We start from the raw sequence: 14,466 nt of genomic DNA, 5'->3' as shown, positions 1-14,466 counted from the left end.
GTCATCCCCTACATGCTATAGCTCCAGGTATTATATACCCGCATTGCTCCAGGTATGAAATGCAGGCAGGTGATCACCTACAGTCATGGCCAAAAATATTGAAATCCCTGCATTTCTGTCATATAATGCATCACTTCGCCCAGAAAATTGTTGAAATTACAAATGTTTCGGCATTCTCATGTTTATTTCTTTAGTTTGTATTGGTATGACACAAAAAGGTGGAGAAAGAAAAAGCCAAATCTGACATATTCTGCGCAAAACTCCACAAATGGACTGGACAAAATTATTGGCACCCTCAATTTAATAATTGGTAGCACACCCCTTGGAAAAAAATAACTGAAATCAGCTTCTTCCTGTAACCATCATTGAGTTCCTTACATCTCTCTACTGGAATTTTGGAATGCTGTTCTTTTGCCAACTGCTCCAGTTCTCTCAGATTGGAAGGGTCCCTTTTCCCAACTGCTGTTTTGAGATCTCTCCACAGGTGTTCTATGGGATTGAGATCTGGACTCATTGCTGGCCAGTTCAGTACTCTCCAGCACTTTGTTTAAACCATTTCTGGGTGCTTTTTGATGTGTGCTTTGGGTCATTGTCCTCCATCTTTCTGGCACTGGACCCTACATTGTATCCCAGAATTCTTTGGTGGTCTTCAGATTTTTTTAAAATCCCATGCCCACGGTCAAGACATGACAGCGCCTGAAGCAGCAAAGCAACCCCAAAACATCAATGAACCTCAACCATATTTGACTGTAGAGACTGTATTCTTTTCTTTGAAGGCCTCATTTCTTTTTCTGAAAACAATAGAATGATCGGCTTTACCAAAAAGCTGTTATTTTATTTTGTCTGTCCACAGTACATTCTCCCAAATAGATTTTTAGGTAAGTTTTGGCAAACTCCAATCTGACTTATTTACATTTCTGTGTCAGCAGAGGGGTACTCCTGGGTCTCCTATCATAGCATCCCTTTTCAGATGAGGACGAATAGTTCGAGCTGACACAGTTGTACCTTGTGCCTGAAGGTCAGCTTGAATTTGTCTGGAAGTTGATCAAGGTTCTCTATCCATCATTCAAACAATCCCTTGATCAGTTTTTCTCTTTTGTCCACATATAGGGAGATTAGTTACAGTGCCATGGGCTGTAAACTTCTTGTCTTGACAATGTTGGGCACAGGGGACACAGGAACATTAAGATCTCTGGAGATGGACTTGTGACCTTGAGAGTGTCCATACTTTTCCACAATTTTTGTTCTCAAATCCTCAGACAATTCTTTGCTGCTCTTTCTCGTCTCCATGCTCCATGTGGAGCATGGAGAGATACACAACAGAAAGGTTGTCAATTTTTCACCATTTTAACAATTTTTTGGTGTCATTTCTATATTGCCAGCACCTGGTAATTAATACAGGTTGGTTTTTATTACAAATTACAGAAGCATCACAAACATGAAATACAATTATTTCTTTCTACAATCTTGAGAAGGTGCCAATAATTTTCTCCAATTCATTTCTGGAGTTTTGCGTGGAATGTGTCAGATTTGGCTTTCTGTTTCTCCACTTTTTTGTCACATACCAATACAAACAAAAGAAATAAACGAGACTGCCTAAACATTTGTATTTGCAACAATTTTCTGGGTGAAGTAGTGCGTTATCTGACAAAAATGCAGGGGTGCCATTCTTGGCCAAGACGATAGATAGATAGATAGATAGATAGATAGATAGATAGATAGATATGAGAGATAGATATGAGAGATAGATAGATAGATATGAGAGATAGATATGAGAGATAGATAGATAGATACAGTAGATAGATAGATAGATAGATACAGTAGATAGATAGATAGATAGATACAGTAGATAGATAGATAGATCTAAAACACACCTTGTTTTGACAATATTCTGTAGATCTCTGTGTAGTCTCTGACCATTCTCAGGTTTGGCTGTGCAATCAGCACCCTGTAGAATCTCTAATCCTGTATTAGTATATTTTAAATCACATACAGTAGCATCCATGTACTGAGTTATTTGTCCATGGTGTTGTTTTATTTTCTCGTATTGCTCTTTCAGGTGCATGTGGTGGGGTACTAAGAACTGGAGACACACCATTATTTTTGTTCTCTCCCGGTTGGCCTAATAATTACCCTTCAAGACTTGAGTGTACCTGGGTGATCAGATCCCTGGAGTCCACAGTAGAACTGAACATCCTGACGCTGGACATTGAAGCACACAGCTCATGTGGCTATGACAAGCTAGTCATCAGAGATGGTATGGAAGTTCAGACCAGTACTCCACTTTATGCTCTAAATAATGCAGGGGGAGCAACTGAAGATGTTGAACAGGGATAAAAAGCATTTTAATCAATTGATAAAAATCTGTAATGAAACTCATAGGGCACCCATGGATTTAAGAAGAGGATGTTTGGACATGCTCACCCTAGCTTACTGCCCTCTTTCAAATTTCCAGCCAATAAACTAGAATGGTTGGCTCAGCCAGTCATTCTTATTTGTGTAATGACAGAGAGAGGAGCAGCTAGACACCCCTGGTGCCTAGGGATCATTAGTGAATGAGAAAGGTTTTCTGACCTTCTCAACTGATCTATCCCATGCACATTTTCCATTAAAACAAGGATTATTGGTTCATATATTTTGCAATACATCAGTGGCCTCCAAACTGTGGCCCGAGGGCCGGATGTGGCCCTTTGCTCGCCTTTATCCGGCCATTGGGGCACTGACATTACCAATGGGGCATAATTCCTGACACCAACTATGGGGCACTATTCCTCCTACTGACACCAACTATGGAGCACTATTCCTCCCACTGGCACCAATGATGGGACACTGTTCCTTCTACTGACACCAATGATGGGACGCTGTTCCTTCTACTGACTACAATAATGAGACATTGTTACCGACGCCAGGACATTCTCTGCTGCTACTGGCCACAGTCAAGCCCCTCAAAAGTCTGAAGGATAATAAACTGGCCCTTTGTTTAGAAAGTTTGGAGACTCCTACAATACATGTTCAAGCTGCCCAACTGCATTAAAGTGATCCCACTCTGGCCAGTCCATGCCCTATAGTTTAATCCATCAACATGATATTGCTGACAGACCTGGATGAAAATGAACATATAGAATGCATGTCATTAATGCTTATAAAGTTAATGCCACCTGGTGATGATACATTCATTTTTTTAACTTCTGTGTTCAGATTTATAGATCTTAGATTGTAATGTGTACTGTGCAATGACCTATGTACTACTCACACCCGAAGGAGTTGCTGAGTATTTGGGTCCTTTCCTAACTTCCTAAACTTTCTAAACTTCCTAATCATGTACAAACACATAGATCCTAAACTTTCTACTCCAGCCGGAGTGGCTCAGTCTTTTGATAAATCAATAGCACAGTATCTGTGAGAAGCACCTTGTCCCCTCTAATGGAACTCTCTTCAGCCCCCAGCTAGGAAATGCCCATCCACCTGGCTGTCTTTTAAAGAGTACACTGGAGCAAGAGATTCCAAGACAGGCATGCAGCACTTTCCCAGGGAGAATTGGTTAAATATTGCACTCAGCAGCTCTCTCTCCTATAGGCCCCAGGTGTGTAGAGGTACTCACATTGTCCTTGTATCCTGTAGTTCTGGGTAAACTGCGTTCAGGCATCTAACTGAGCCCGTTTCTGTCCCCTCTTGCAGACTCTCCTTCCCCAGCAGATGGTAAGGCAGTGGAGCTCCCTCTGTCAGCTTCCTTACCTCCAGCCTGGAGACAGAACCTCCCCTACACAGCAGCACCTTCAGTAATCCAATTTCCACCCAGTTGTTACTGCTGTACTGTGCAGTAAAGTCACAATAACCCTAAAGTTCAGTAAGCCATAGAAAGCAAAATGCTCCCTCTATACTGTTTTGATGTTATATTTATTTTAAAGGAGATAACAGCCTTGCTCCTGAACTTGCAACCATCTGTGGCAAAGAACCTCCGGGACCTATCCGATCATCTGGTGATGCAATGTTTCTGCATTTCTCCACTAATGGAATAACAACTGGAAAAGGTTTTAATGCATCTTATCATAAAAGTAAGATTTGATTTCTTTGTTGAAATATAATACATCTGTTCAATGGGATATTGTATGTTCTGTAGCAGACTCTCTTCTCAGGTAGATGGAAGTGGTGGTTTGTAATTGGGGCAATCGGGGCAGTAGTTTAGGGCCCAAAGCTTTGAGGAGGCTCCTTGAAAACAGCCGTTGACCTTTGTAAAATAGAATAGAATGACAGATTATAGAGCTTTGGAATGCTCACCAGTACTGCAGTATTGCCTGTAAGCCCCCTGCAGCTAATCTTTTCTCCGTTAATTACTTATCAAGCCTTGTTATGCACTGCATCTCTGTGTAGAGGCAGCTGTTGTAGTAGAGGCAAGGCTTTGCTTCCTGATATGAAAACTACCTTCCAATGAGTGGTGATTTGATGACTGGATGAGGTAATATTGAAGAGCAGTTGGAGAGATGAAGAAAGCACTGTTCCAGAGAAAGAATGAAGTAGAAGCAAGGAGATCCTTGAGCTACAGGTCCTCAGGTATAACTTCCTCTCCAGCAAGGAGGATAGTGAAGAATAAATAGTGACACCACCAATTCTTGCCCTGATATACATAATTTGAGAATTACTTGACTTAAAGCAACACTATCATATAGCTAAACCTTACATTAAACAGTGTGCCTGTAAAGAAGAAAGTAAATACTTTCCTCTTCCGGTGCCCATACCCCTGAACACCACTCTGATGAACTCTGATGAGATCCCTGGATGAGACTTCCTCAGAAACTGACACTTCCTGGAGTGCTGATCTTCTATGTTCCTTGCAATGCTCAATGGTTTCTCCTGCTGTGTGTCATAACAGGACACATAAGGGAGCACTACAAAAAACACAGATGGTTGACACTCACAAAAGTGTCAGTTTTTGAAGAAACTGGGAATTGTTTGCATCAGATTTATGTTTTGCAGTAAAGTCATCAGGAGCGGCATAAGTATTAGTTTCTTCTTTATAGGCATTATTTTATGGCAGGTTAGGTTTGTGACAGGGTGTTTTTTTTTTCTTTTACTCAACGATAGTAAATAAAGAAAATATGTAAAATGCGCTATACATTACCTTTAACACATTACATAGTTACATAGTTAGTCTGGCTGAAAGAAGACAAAAGTCCATCCAGTTCAACCATTGAAAAAGTTATAATCCTATACCCACAGTGGATCCAGAGGAAGGCAAAAAAGCCCAGCAAAGCATGATCCAATTTGTTCATGCAGGGAAAAAAATTCTTTCTGATCCCCCGAGAGACAATCGGATATTCCCTGGATCAACTTTACCTATAAATGTTAGTATCCAGTTATATTCTGTGTATCTAAGAAAGAATTCAGGACTTTTTTAAACTAATCCACTGAGCTGGCCAGAACCAACTCTTGAGGGAGTCTATTCCACATTCTCACAGCTCTCACTGTGAAGAAACCTTTCATGTTTGGAGATTAAATTTCTTTTCCTTCAGACGTAAAGAGTGCCCCCTTGTCCTCTGTGATGACCTCAGGGTGAAAAACTCTACACCGAGTTCACTATATGACCCACTGATGTATTTATACATGTTGATCATATCCCCCGTTAATCTTCTCATTTCTTCTTTTAGGCTGTGGAGGGTACTTGCATGCAAACAGAGGACTGATAACTTCACCAAATTACCCAGAAAATTATGCTGCTAATCAGAACTGTACCTGGCATGTGTTAGTAACCCGTGGCTTTACTATCGTCATCCATTTTGATCCAAGTTTTGAACTAGAGAACAGCAATGCCTCCTGCAGCAATGGGGACTATATTGAAGTAAGTTCATTTAAAGGACCAGCATGGCAGAGAAATGCTGTATTCTGGTAAATCTGTGTGATTAATACAGTATATGTAATGTTAGTATTCTTCATTTTAATCCCTTTTTTAATTTAACAGTTTAATGTGTAAGTTTTGTTGATGCTGAAAGCTCCTGTGCCTAAAAATATGGGGATTCATTCACTAAAGGCAGAAAGACTGTTCACTCTGCAATGGAGGTTGCACTTTGCAAAGTAATTTTCTCAGAACATAGTAAATGGGATGAAGCTCTGCTGACATCCATCATCCAATCATGTCCAAGCAAAACACATATTTGAACAATTTCCTTTGTATATGATTGGATATTCTTTGTAAAGTGAAAATGCAGCTCAGCTCTGAGGTAAATCCCCTTGCAAAGTGCAACTTCCCTTTCAAATTGAACAACTTCTTTGCCTTTAAAAAATCAACCTCACAGTGTCTAATTGCAGCAAAACATAGCATTATGTGAACATTATGGATTTTCATCTCGTGATGAGTTGATGAATCGTGTACTAGTTCAGCACAGGTTTGAAGAGGGATCAATGTTTATCAATGGCCTTAGTGTGGGGAAGAATTATATTTTTTTTAAAAGGGTTTGTAAAGTATAAAAAGGTCAGGTAAAATGTAATTAATAAACAAGCAAGTTCGGGCAGGCAAAGAGTATTCAGTGATGGTGACCATACATGCTTCGATAAATGATCAACTTCTTTTGAGATTGATCTCTCCCAATAGGGATAATCGATCTATAGTCAAAAACCTATTTGATCGATATGCCACACATGAGAAAGTGGATTACAATCAGTGGTAAAGAGATGATCATATCTTAAAATCAATTGCATCTCTATTTCTACCAAGTAAGCTCATAAACTGAAATACCTGATTGCAATACAACCGTATTTGTGAACATAGTATACCAGTGCTGCCAGTTCATGCAAATCGATCAATAATTTTCTGCCTTGGCCGATCGACTCAGTTTGATTGAATCTGATTGAAATTGAGTCTAAATTGATCGGAAAGGAAATTATGGCTTTTTGATTATGCATAAAATTTGTGCAGCGCTATAAATCAAACGATAAAATATTCAATAAATGTAGATAATTCTGTAAAAAGTCCAAAAAGGAAAACTAATGTATATTAAGAGGTGTGTGTATATATATATATATATATATATATATATATATATATGTATTAATTATAAATTGCGACCCAAGGTGACTTTTGTTAATGCAGATATGATGTTATTCAACAGTCCATGTTAGCGGCAAGCAAATAGTTAAATTGCGCACTCACCAGATAATGCGCAGTATATAAATCAATCAACATCAGCCCAGAGTCCCTCTCAAGGGTGGTACTGGAGATGACAGCCCAGGGTGGATGGATATCATCAAGGTGGCATTGTGTCTGGAGGTCCCCTTTAAGGATATGGATACAACCTCTTCTGGATATGGAAATGGTCACCAGGGGGGAGGGGGCTCTGGGGGGTTAAAAGCTCACCAAAGAGCGACAGAAGGAAATGCCCATAGTATAGTAGGTTATGATCCAAAATTTATTAACCGTATAAGTAGGTAAAAATTAACATACATGCGGCAAATCCTTAATGTAGATACAAAACAGTAAAGCTGCTATGAGCACTGACCAGCTGGTATAAGTATGGCGGCCGCCGGACCTCCCTGATCCGGCGGTGTAACGTTAGGGCGTGCAGGCTCCTCCAAGACGCGTTTCGTACAAAGAGTACGTACACAGTTGGGGTATGCCATTTGCAGCCTGATGTTTTATTCCTGTATTTATAGGTAGAAATGGTGGTTCGTAATGAACGGACACCATTTTGCCAGAGACCGGGCGTACTGCGCATGTGCGAGTGGACGGGCGAAATTTTCCCTTAGTCCGGTTCATACTGCACATGCGCAAACGGATGGGCGCCATTTTCCCTTAGTCTGGTAAGCAATCCATGTGTATATGGATGTGAGGCGTAATAGAGGGCGCATATAAATGCGCCATTAGGGCATAGCCCAGGCAGGGAGAAAGCAGGTATTCTGACTCTGCTCAAACGAGCAGTATATGAGGTATGTAGCCAGAGGATATTATCCTCTGATCAAAATATAAATCTTATGCAGGATGGACCATTCAGGATGGTATTAACCTCCCTAGCGGTCTGATTATGTTCATATTTCTGTGCTCAAAGCGGTACTTTTTTTGCATGGAAATATGTATTTTTTTTATTGTAGGCCTGTAATTTTTAGGAATAACTCACTGAAATCTGTCCGAACAAGAGTCTAGTAAACATCCCGGGTATGATAAAACTTGAAACACGAAATGATAAATTATAATTTAATAAATAATCATAAAAAATAATAATATAATAATACATTTAATTCAATAATATAATCAAACCAAAAACACTGAAATTTGAAATATAGCGCCAAGTTCGCACATCACTGAGCAAAGTCGCAGAATCATTTTCAGTGTCTGATGACGAATTTCCCCACAAATCATTATCACTCAATTCTGCAAGTGATTCTGATTTACTATCGCTGTTCTCTAGCTGGTCTAAAGCTGTTTTTGACCTAAAGGGATGCTTTTTGGACTCCATGGATGTTTCTCAGTTTCCAGACAGAAAGAACAGTAAAAATGCAGGCAGGGCACAGGACAAAGCACTCGGGACAAAATGTATGTGAAATGGTTTGATACAGGAATGTTATACTATGTTATTTTAGTGATTTTAGTGAATGTCACTTTACGTCATTTTCAAATTTCCCGCCGTTACGTCCCGAAGCTCGCAGGGGACGGAACCCAGATGACAGATGCCGGCATCCGCCGGATTACATTGCCGGGGACACTGCAGGAGGGACATCGCAGGAGCGCAGGACAAGGTAAGTGATTGAGGGATCGCGGAGCAGCGCCACATGGTAAGCCCGAGTGTAGCTCGGGGTTACCGCTTGCGGTACTGAAACTTTACCCCGAGCTACACTCGGGAATACCGCCAGGGAGGTTAATCACATATAAAAATGTAAAATATAAAAAATAAAGCAAAAATAGCTGGATAAAAAAAGGGGGACTGCCTGTCAATGCCCATAAACCAAGTATCCATAAATATGAAATGACAATTCCTTTTTGGACTTTTTACAGAATTATCTGCATTTATTGATTATTTTATCGGTTGATTTATAGTGCTGCACAACTTTTATGCATATTTTATCTGAAGGTTTATGGTTTCCTTTTAGTCTACAGCTGCTTTTACCATTATAAGCGCTCGCTGATATTTTTACACATGGCTTTTTGATTGTTTGCAGATTCAATACTCTTCATCGAATCACATATCAATCGGATAAAAAATTGAAACATGCATGACCGCCATAACACAGACAGAAGGTCATAAATAACCAACATTTTAAATAGGTCAAATATCCAGTACAGATTACATTGAATTCGGGATCTACAGGTCAAGGGCTGATACAGTGTATATACATCTGGATACACAGGTCAGGAACTAAAGCAAGGAAAAGCAACACTCACAAGTCAATTTAAAACTAACAAAAAAGGGGGAAGGTGCACATGAGCAGAGCTTTTATCTACGGTACATCTTTTTAAGTTGGTGACAGGGTCTCTTTAAAGGTATAGCCACACATCAGAAGTCCAGAGCAACGCAAAGGTGGTGTGCACCAAATTCAGCAAATGCCACAACTATGATCTGTGTGTGCGTGTTTGAGCACATCACAGTCAGATAATAAATTCCATATGCAAGGTACTGATGCGTAATCGTTGTCACAGATCCTTTAGTAAATAAGGCCTGCAGAGTCAGACAGAAGCTGGCTAGCAGGCTGTGGCCAGGGGAACGCAGACTGATTTACCAGCACCGTGATAGAGAAAGCACAGAAAAAAGAAGAACACGGATCTAAAGCGGAACTAAAAAAGCTATTCTTAATATTACCCAAACTCCCCCATACCTCCATGTCTTCACACTTTTTTTTGTTGAGAAATAACTTTGCAAAATACCCTTTAGCATTTCTAGCCACAGCTATCTTGAGGAAGGGCAGATGATTCATGTAACATTTACTTCCTGGAATCCATCTGTCTTTAGCTCAGACATGCAGGCAAGAGGGTGTGCTTTGCTGAGAAAACCCCTCCTCTGCTCCCAAAGACTCCTGGGATGTATGACATTATTTGCCTAAGCAGGAAAACCAACTGAAGAAATCTAGAAAAAAAAAAGGTTAAAACAAGTAAATATGATATACTTTCCGATCTATTTACAAATGCTGGCAGAATAAGTAATAAAGTGGTTCTAAAGGCTCAATGTTTTTTACTTTCATGCAGTCTATGCATGAAGGTAAAAAAACCTCCTGTGTGCAGCAGCCCCCCCCCCTCAATCCTTACCTGAGCCCCCTCCAATCCAGCCTCTGCTGTCTGGGGATCCTTGTTTCCTCTTGTACCAAATTGAATTGTAACTGTAATGTCTACCTTAATTTTGTAAAGCGCTGTACAAACTGTTGTCGATATATAAATCCTGTATAATTATAATAATAATTGGCTGAGACAGCAATGGGAGCCCATTGGCTCCCGCTGCTGTCAATCACATCCAGTGAGCCAATGAGGAGAGAGCAGAGGGTGGGGCTGAGCCACCATGTCTCTATGTGTTTTATGGACGCATAGAGCAGCAGCTCAGGGAGGAGCAGGCAGAGGTGACCCCAGGCTTTCCCTGGGGGCACTGCTCGAGGAACAGGAGCCAGGAACGCCAGAGGGGACCTGCTCTATTCAGAATCACTGCACAGAGCAGGTAAGTATAGACATGTTTGTTATTTTAGTAAAAAAGTAAGTTGATTGAGAAAGTGAAGTTTCACTTTAAATCTTTAAAAAGAAAAATCAACAGAGGGTAAATCTGTATTGTTGTTTGAGATTTACCCTTACTTCCTGTCTGGTGAAACCATTGTTACCAGAATAGAAAGTTAGGAGAAATCTTTCTAATGGGGGCAAGATGTGGTGTCACTGTCACTACCGTACCCTCACTGGTCTCCTTGCTGTAGAGAAAACTGTACTTAAGCACCTGCATTGGAAGGATCCCCCAGCAGACATCAGATCATCAGGGTGCAGCTCTGAAATGAAAAGCCAATATGGGTGCCTCCACACAGAGAAACGGGGTTATTTACTAAAGCTGGGGAGTGCAAAATCTGGTGCAACCCAGTCAGCTTCCAGGTATTATTGCCAAAGCTTAACTGAACAAGCTGAGGTCAGAAGCTGATTGGCTCCCATGTACAGTTGCACCAGATTCTGAGTGCTCCAGTTTTAGTAAATCTCCCTCACGGTGCAGAACAAGGCATGATGACAGATTACTTGATACATGAGTAAAGATCAGCTGCTGGGAGCCTGTAGGTTGTCAGTCCTTTGCTCTCTGATTGCCTTTTTGGCCACAGCTTCCACAGTACAGGTCCTCTTCAGCATGCAGGATTTTCTGTAGCTAGGTGCAATTTTAGGCAAAGGAATAAATACAGAAAAAGATAGCCTTACTGAACAAAACCTGAACAATAATTCTTTTTGCAGAAAATGAGTTTCGCCCTTCCATATGAAGTTCTCTGTTAATATGAACTAAGTGATATGTGTTGTATTCAACAAACTTATTGTTTCTGCAGACTTATATGAACACAATGGTTGTACTATTGATTTTTTTTTTGTATCACCAGCTAAGGAATGGCCCTGATGGGTCATCGCCTCCTTTGGGGACTGCTGCCGGGAACGGCAAGTTGTGTGGCAGGGTTGCTCCATCCAGTATGCACACTACAGACAATGAACTGCTTGTCCGATTTATCTCTGATAGCAGTAATGAGGCCAAGGGGTTTAAACTTCAATATGAAGCCAAAGGCTTGGGTATGTGTTATGGTTCTCACTTCATTCAGTAAAGATGCAATTGGCATAAAGGTTTATTATCTGATCCTTGCAATGTAAAAATAACGATAAGGCCCATTTCCTAATTCTAAAATACAGGGTGCAGCAACATAACTTCCTTTTTTCAAAACGCAATAAAACCCATTTTATGAATCTGAATTGTTTTTATTGTCTTTAACCTCCCTGGCGGTATGATTATTTCAGATTTTTGGTGCTGAAAGCGGTACCATTTTTTTGCATGGAAATATGTATTTTTTTTATTGTAGGCTGTAATTTTTAGGAAAAACTCACTGAAATCTGTCCGAACAAGAGTCTAGTAAACATCCCGGGTATGATAAAATTTGAAACACAAAATCATAAATTATAATTTAATAAATAATCATAAAAATAATATAAAAATAATAAAAAATTTAATTCAATAATATAATCAAACCAAAAACACTGAAATGTGAAATATAGCGCCAAGTTCGCACATTGCTGAGCTCAGTCGCAAAATCGTTTTCAGTGTCTGATGACGAATTTCCCCACGAATCATTATCACTCAATTCTGCAAGTGGTTCTGATTTACTATCGCTGTTTTCTAGCTGATCTAAACCGCTTTTGACCTAAAGGGACACTTTTTGGACGCCATGGACATTTCTCAGTTTCCAGGCAGAAAGAACAGACAAAATGCAGGCAGGGCGCAGGACAAAGCACTAGGGACAATATGTATGTGAAATTGGTTGAGACAGCAATGTTTTACTATGTAAAATGTAAAAAAAAAAAAATGACATTTCTTAAAATTTTTAAATTTCCCGCCGCCGTCGGCGGCGGCGGCGCCCGTACGTCCCGACGTCACAGGGACAGGACACAGAAGCCGGATGCCGGCATCGGCCGGAGGAGATGGCCGGGGACGCTGCAGGGGACACATCGCGGGAGCGCAGGGTAAGGTAAGTGAAGAACACATGCCGGAGCAGTGCCGCATGGTATTCCCGAGTGTAGCTCGGGGTTACCGCTTTTGGTACTGAAATGTTACCCCGAGCTACACTCGGGAATACCGCCAGGGAGGTTAATAATTGTTGTGGTGGTTTATGTAAGGATATATATTATTTATAAAGGGCGTGTCCCTTTCCCTTAGATGAAATATTACAGTGCCTCCAGCCGTTAAAATACGGCAAATATTTAATAAACCAATAATTTGGACACTTTGATAATTTGATCACCACTTATTATTATACCTTGAATTCTTTTAGCCAATATGATTTCGTACCATACACACAAAATTTGCCTTATAATAGATAAATATAAAAATTTATTTATGTACAAAATTATATATATATTAACACAAAACGCAAAAGACTGGTGATAAATGAATATTGGTACACACAATCAAAAATATATCCTACCAATGTAAGACACACTAATAATGTCTCTAACTAATTACATCAATTACAAATTTTAAATGATATGATTATTTATTAAATTTATTAATAATTAATAATTTCGAATATCTCAAAGGTTATATTCTCGCACGCCGTGGCCATAGGATTGCAAGAAGTAAGCCCTTGATATGTGATACTCTGGTTATTAATATTCAATAAATTATGAAATATGGAAAAATTTATAATATGGCAATAAACAATTTTTTTAACAGTAACACAGTATCTGACTACAGATATCTAACTACCCAATATTGTTGTAATACACTAAGGTAATTTTATGATTCTACACAACAGAGAAAGTAATTAATACAAAATCAAATAAACATCTCACCACACCCGGACGTCAGACTAGGCAACTCTCCCGTGGATTTAGCTGGCAGTGGAACGCCTTTAGACTGATATATAGGGCAAGTGAAAGATTCAATAGGGGAGAATGTAGGAAGTTATAAGTTTAGAGGTTTAAAGTTTTAAGAAGTTTGAAAAGATGGAAGAGTAATTATTTCAGCAGAGATCTTCTTCAGATGTCAGGTCTTTCCATGAGGTCTTTATGAGGGATCTTTCTTTTTTCTTAAAGCACATGGGCTTTTATATCCACTAGTCCATTGTTCTAAGATACCTTCCCACCAGGCTTCCTGATTGGCTAGTTGAGAAATGTGTGTACATAAGCTATTTCTCACCTGCCCACCAGGTGGCGGTCATGTATCACAGAACAATGTGAGTATTTGAGATGACTCATACCTTGGGTGGAATCTTCAGGTAATTTCAGGAATAAAATATACGGCTCTTTCCAGATATAGCAGTGATACCTATATTATTCTAAATAGGGACCATGGAATATAGGTGTATATTCAGTTATTCCTACTTGAAATATCATCCTGTTTGTTTCCTGATAAGACATGTAACTAATGCTAGTTTATAATACATCTTACTTCCCATCATCTCAATACTCAAGTTAGTGATATATAGTTCCCATTGCTGAGTATTTAGTGGTGTTTAAAGTCTATGACATCTTATTTATAATCTGTTTTTGTAATACATTTTTGTAATGATATACAGTGAACTTTTAAACTTAAATGTCCTGAATTTCACCCCTTTGTTTCAGAATCAACATTTCCTCTGTGTAGGGAAAAAAAATTCTCTATTTGCCTGGCCCTTGTATTGGACTCATGGTAAACAACTGTTAATGCTTTCACCCTTGGTGAACAATAGTATATGGTAATAGTTTCAGAGGTCTGTTGGTTCATCACACTCTACAAGGTTTGGGTAAGCTCTCAGACAATCAGTTTGGTTCCTCTATTGTCATGTCCAGACCTTGTA

At 39.6% G+C, this 14,466-nt stretch overlaps 1 protein-coding gene across 1 annotated transcript in view; it reads left to right on the top strand.

Moving 5' to 3' along the window:
• Positions 1–14,466, top strand: part of CUBN (cubilin) — a 346,655-nt gene that overhangs the window by 213,462 nt on the left and 118,727 nt on the right. The window contains exons 40-43 of the mRNA XM_089693694.1: positions 2,060–2,257; positions 3,909–4,055; positions 5,646–5,836; positions 11,527–11,710. Coding sequence (XP_089549820.1) covers positions 2,060–2,257; positions 3,909–4,055; positions 5,646–5,836; positions 11,527–11,710 — 720 coding nt within the window. The remainder of the gene's footprint in view (positions 1–2,059; positions 2,258–3,908; positions 4,056–5,645; positions 5,837–11,526; positions 11,711–14,466) is intronic.

Source organism: Staurois parvus, unplaced genomic scaffold, assembly GCF_062004578.1.
Source record: "Staurois parvus isolate SC_StPar_1 unplaced genomic scaffold, SC_StPar_1.0 ptg000636l, whole genome shotgun sequence".
In the NCBI taxonomy this organism is placed as follows: Eukaryota; Metazoa; Chordata; class Amphibia; order Anura; family Ranidae; genus Staurois; species Staurois parvus.
The sequence above is the reverse complement of the archived record's forward strand: the minus strand, read 5'-3'. Positions and strand labels throughout refer to the sequence as shown.